The 2,500-nt window shown below is 35.2% G+C and overlaps 1 protein-coding gene across 1 annotated transcript in view; it reads left to right on the top strand.

Moving 5' to 3' along the window:
• Positions 1–2,500, top strand: part of LOC143020178 (uncharacterized) — a 160,187-nt gene that overhangs the window by 35,470 nt on the left and 122,217 nt on the right. The window contains exon 4 of the mRNA XM_076176341.1: positions 2,102–2,217. Coding sequence (XP_076032456.1) covers positions 2,102–2,217 — 116 coding nt within the window. The remainder of the gene's footprint in view (positions 1–2,101; positions 2,218–2,500) is intronic.

Here is a 2,500-nt window from a genome sequence, read left to right as displayed (position 1 = left end):
TTCAGTGGCATTTCCTGTCAACAAGATAACATAGCTCGTTGCAAGAGAAATGCAACAAGACAAAAGTTAAGAGTATTTTTAAACGCTGGGTTTGTGTTTGTATATATGTGTGTGTGTATGTGTGTGTGTGTGTGTGTGTGTGTGTGTGTGTGTGTGTGTGTGTGTGTGTGTGTGTGTGTGTGTGTGTGTGTGTGTGTGTGTGTGTGTGTGTGTGTGTGTGTGTGTGTGTGTGTGTGTGTGTGTGTGTGTGTGTGTGTGTGTGTGTGTGTGTGTGTGTGTGTGTGTGTGTGTGTGTGTGTGTGTCTATCTGTCTGACTGTCTGTATGTCTGTGCTTTCGTGTGTTTGCTTATCTACCTCTATCAACTGTTATTTTAATAATAAACAACCTAGGTCATTATGACGATAATCCCTTTCCACTAAACCTAATTCTAGGTTCACGAGAGATTTTAATATGCTTTCCTCTTTGTGGCAAGTAATTTAGTTTATTCAGGGAATGAGTTTTCTTTTCTTTGTCTTATTACTTATTTTGATTAATCATATACATGGCATTCATTTGTGGTTTATATTCTTTACAAATAGCTGGTGATTTTGGTAAAATGATGCTAATAACGAGAATCTTTCCTGTCATTGTTCTCTTCCACTGCTTTAAACAAGATTATAGTAAACTGCTCATCATGGTCTATCTCGTATCTCTAATTTCACTTCAGTTAGAAAATTCTTTTTATTTGTAAGCTAATATTTTTTCTCTACACAAAATGACTCTTTGTTACTTCAGAACAAATTCTAAAGTAATTGTTTGAGATAACATTATCAGGTTTTTTATTTTTCCCTTCATTGCCTTTTTGAAGTTTGATGAGCTAAACAAAACTGTCATTATCCTATTAGTTCCAAGAGATTGCTTCTATGATAAGTAATGATGTTAGTAGTTAACCAGAGCAAATTGCTCTAAAGTGACACCAGACATTCAGAGATTTATATCATCATAACTCTTAGATATTTGATGTTGTTTACAGTCCAAACCGGATCTAATTTGATTAATCCTCCTGTCCTAAGTGGGATAGGGTCTCATCCTTATACATTATCACGGCTGCCACTATGCTATCTTACTTAGATGTGCGTAGTTCTTTTATCTAATAAAGGGTCAATCTATATTTAAGTATCTTTATATAACTTCCCGTTATATGTACACTTCATGTTGGTTGCCTTGATTTTATTTCTATTAAGATTGATGATATACAATTTCATGTGCCATAACTAAACTAAAATGAAAATCTTACTAGCTCCTATATCAAAGTTCTAACAATTTTGTGATATATTTACTCAAATTAGTATCATCTGTAAATGTATTACAGAAGATGCATATATTTCCCGGTAAAAATGCAAACATGAACAGGAAGAATTTTCTGTAAATTCCTAATTCTTTCAACACGGAATTCATTCCTGAACTATATATGAAATACGTATGACGTTAGTCAAATTTAAATATAAAAAAAATAACATCGTGGGAAATGAAACGGTTTGAAAATAGCTGGCGTTGGACATAATATTCAAGTACACAAAACCAATGAAAAATGTCGATAAATATTTCAGTCTAGACTAAACCATATTCTACTTTTCACTTCCTCCCCCTCCTCTCGACGGTCAAGTCATGTAGTTTTATATCAAATTATGTCTAACAGTAAGAGAGTTTATTGAACCGAGGGTAGGAATCCTCAAATAAGTTCAGGTATTCTCGGCTACGATGACATCTTGTACAAACACTGTACAGAATAAATTCAGACGATTTTATTCATTTGGCATTGATCTCGTGGTGATAAGATTAGATAATTACTTCAATAATATCTAGTGTCCCTTTTTAAGTTTGGTTTATGTTAACTCCAGGCGAGTTTATTTAACAATGAAAAGATTTATAGTCATTGAAAGATTAAAAGAAATACTACTACTTCAGCCCATCACAGCCTAATGTTCTATTTCTTTATTTATTTCCTAATTCATTAAAGCAGACTAAAAATGTCTTATTTATATTATAGGACACGTGGAAACATTGAAACTCTGACCACGGGATGACCTCTGGTAAACTTTATTCTTCTTCCCACGCAGGACTAAACGTCCGCTACAGCATCACAGAAGGCAACCAAGATGGCGTGTTTACCATTGATCAACACTCGGGGCTTATCTCCTTGGCAGCCCATCTCGATTACGAGCGACACATCAGGGTAAGGACAAATAGTTTTTGTAATTACAATTGTATTGCATCCCGTCATTGTGATTAATGACTGTGTTTTATCCTCCGAAAAAGTGTGAGGATGGAGGTATAACGTTTATATTTATTTAGTCTTTATTCTAAAAAGTATCTTCTCCCTTATAAGGAAGGTAGCCACCCAAGGCATGCACCCGCCCCATACTCATCTCACTCCCATCCATCCCCCATTTGTTTACCTTTCGTCTTAGCTCCTCTTGGATGAAGTATCACCCCTTTCTCTCGTCCACTGTCCGTGT

This window comes from Oratosquilla oratoria, chromosome 39 (assembly GCF_046742065.1).
Source record: "Oratosquilla oratoria isolate Oo_2021 chromosome 39, ASM4674206v1, whole genome shotgun sequence".
Classification (NCBI taxonomy): Eukaryota; Metazoa; Arthropoda; class Malacostraca; order Stomatopoda; family Squillidae; genus Oratosquilla; species Oratosquilla oratoria.
Note: the sequence above shows the minus strand (reverse complement) of the source record. Positions and strands in the feature narration are given on the sequence as shown.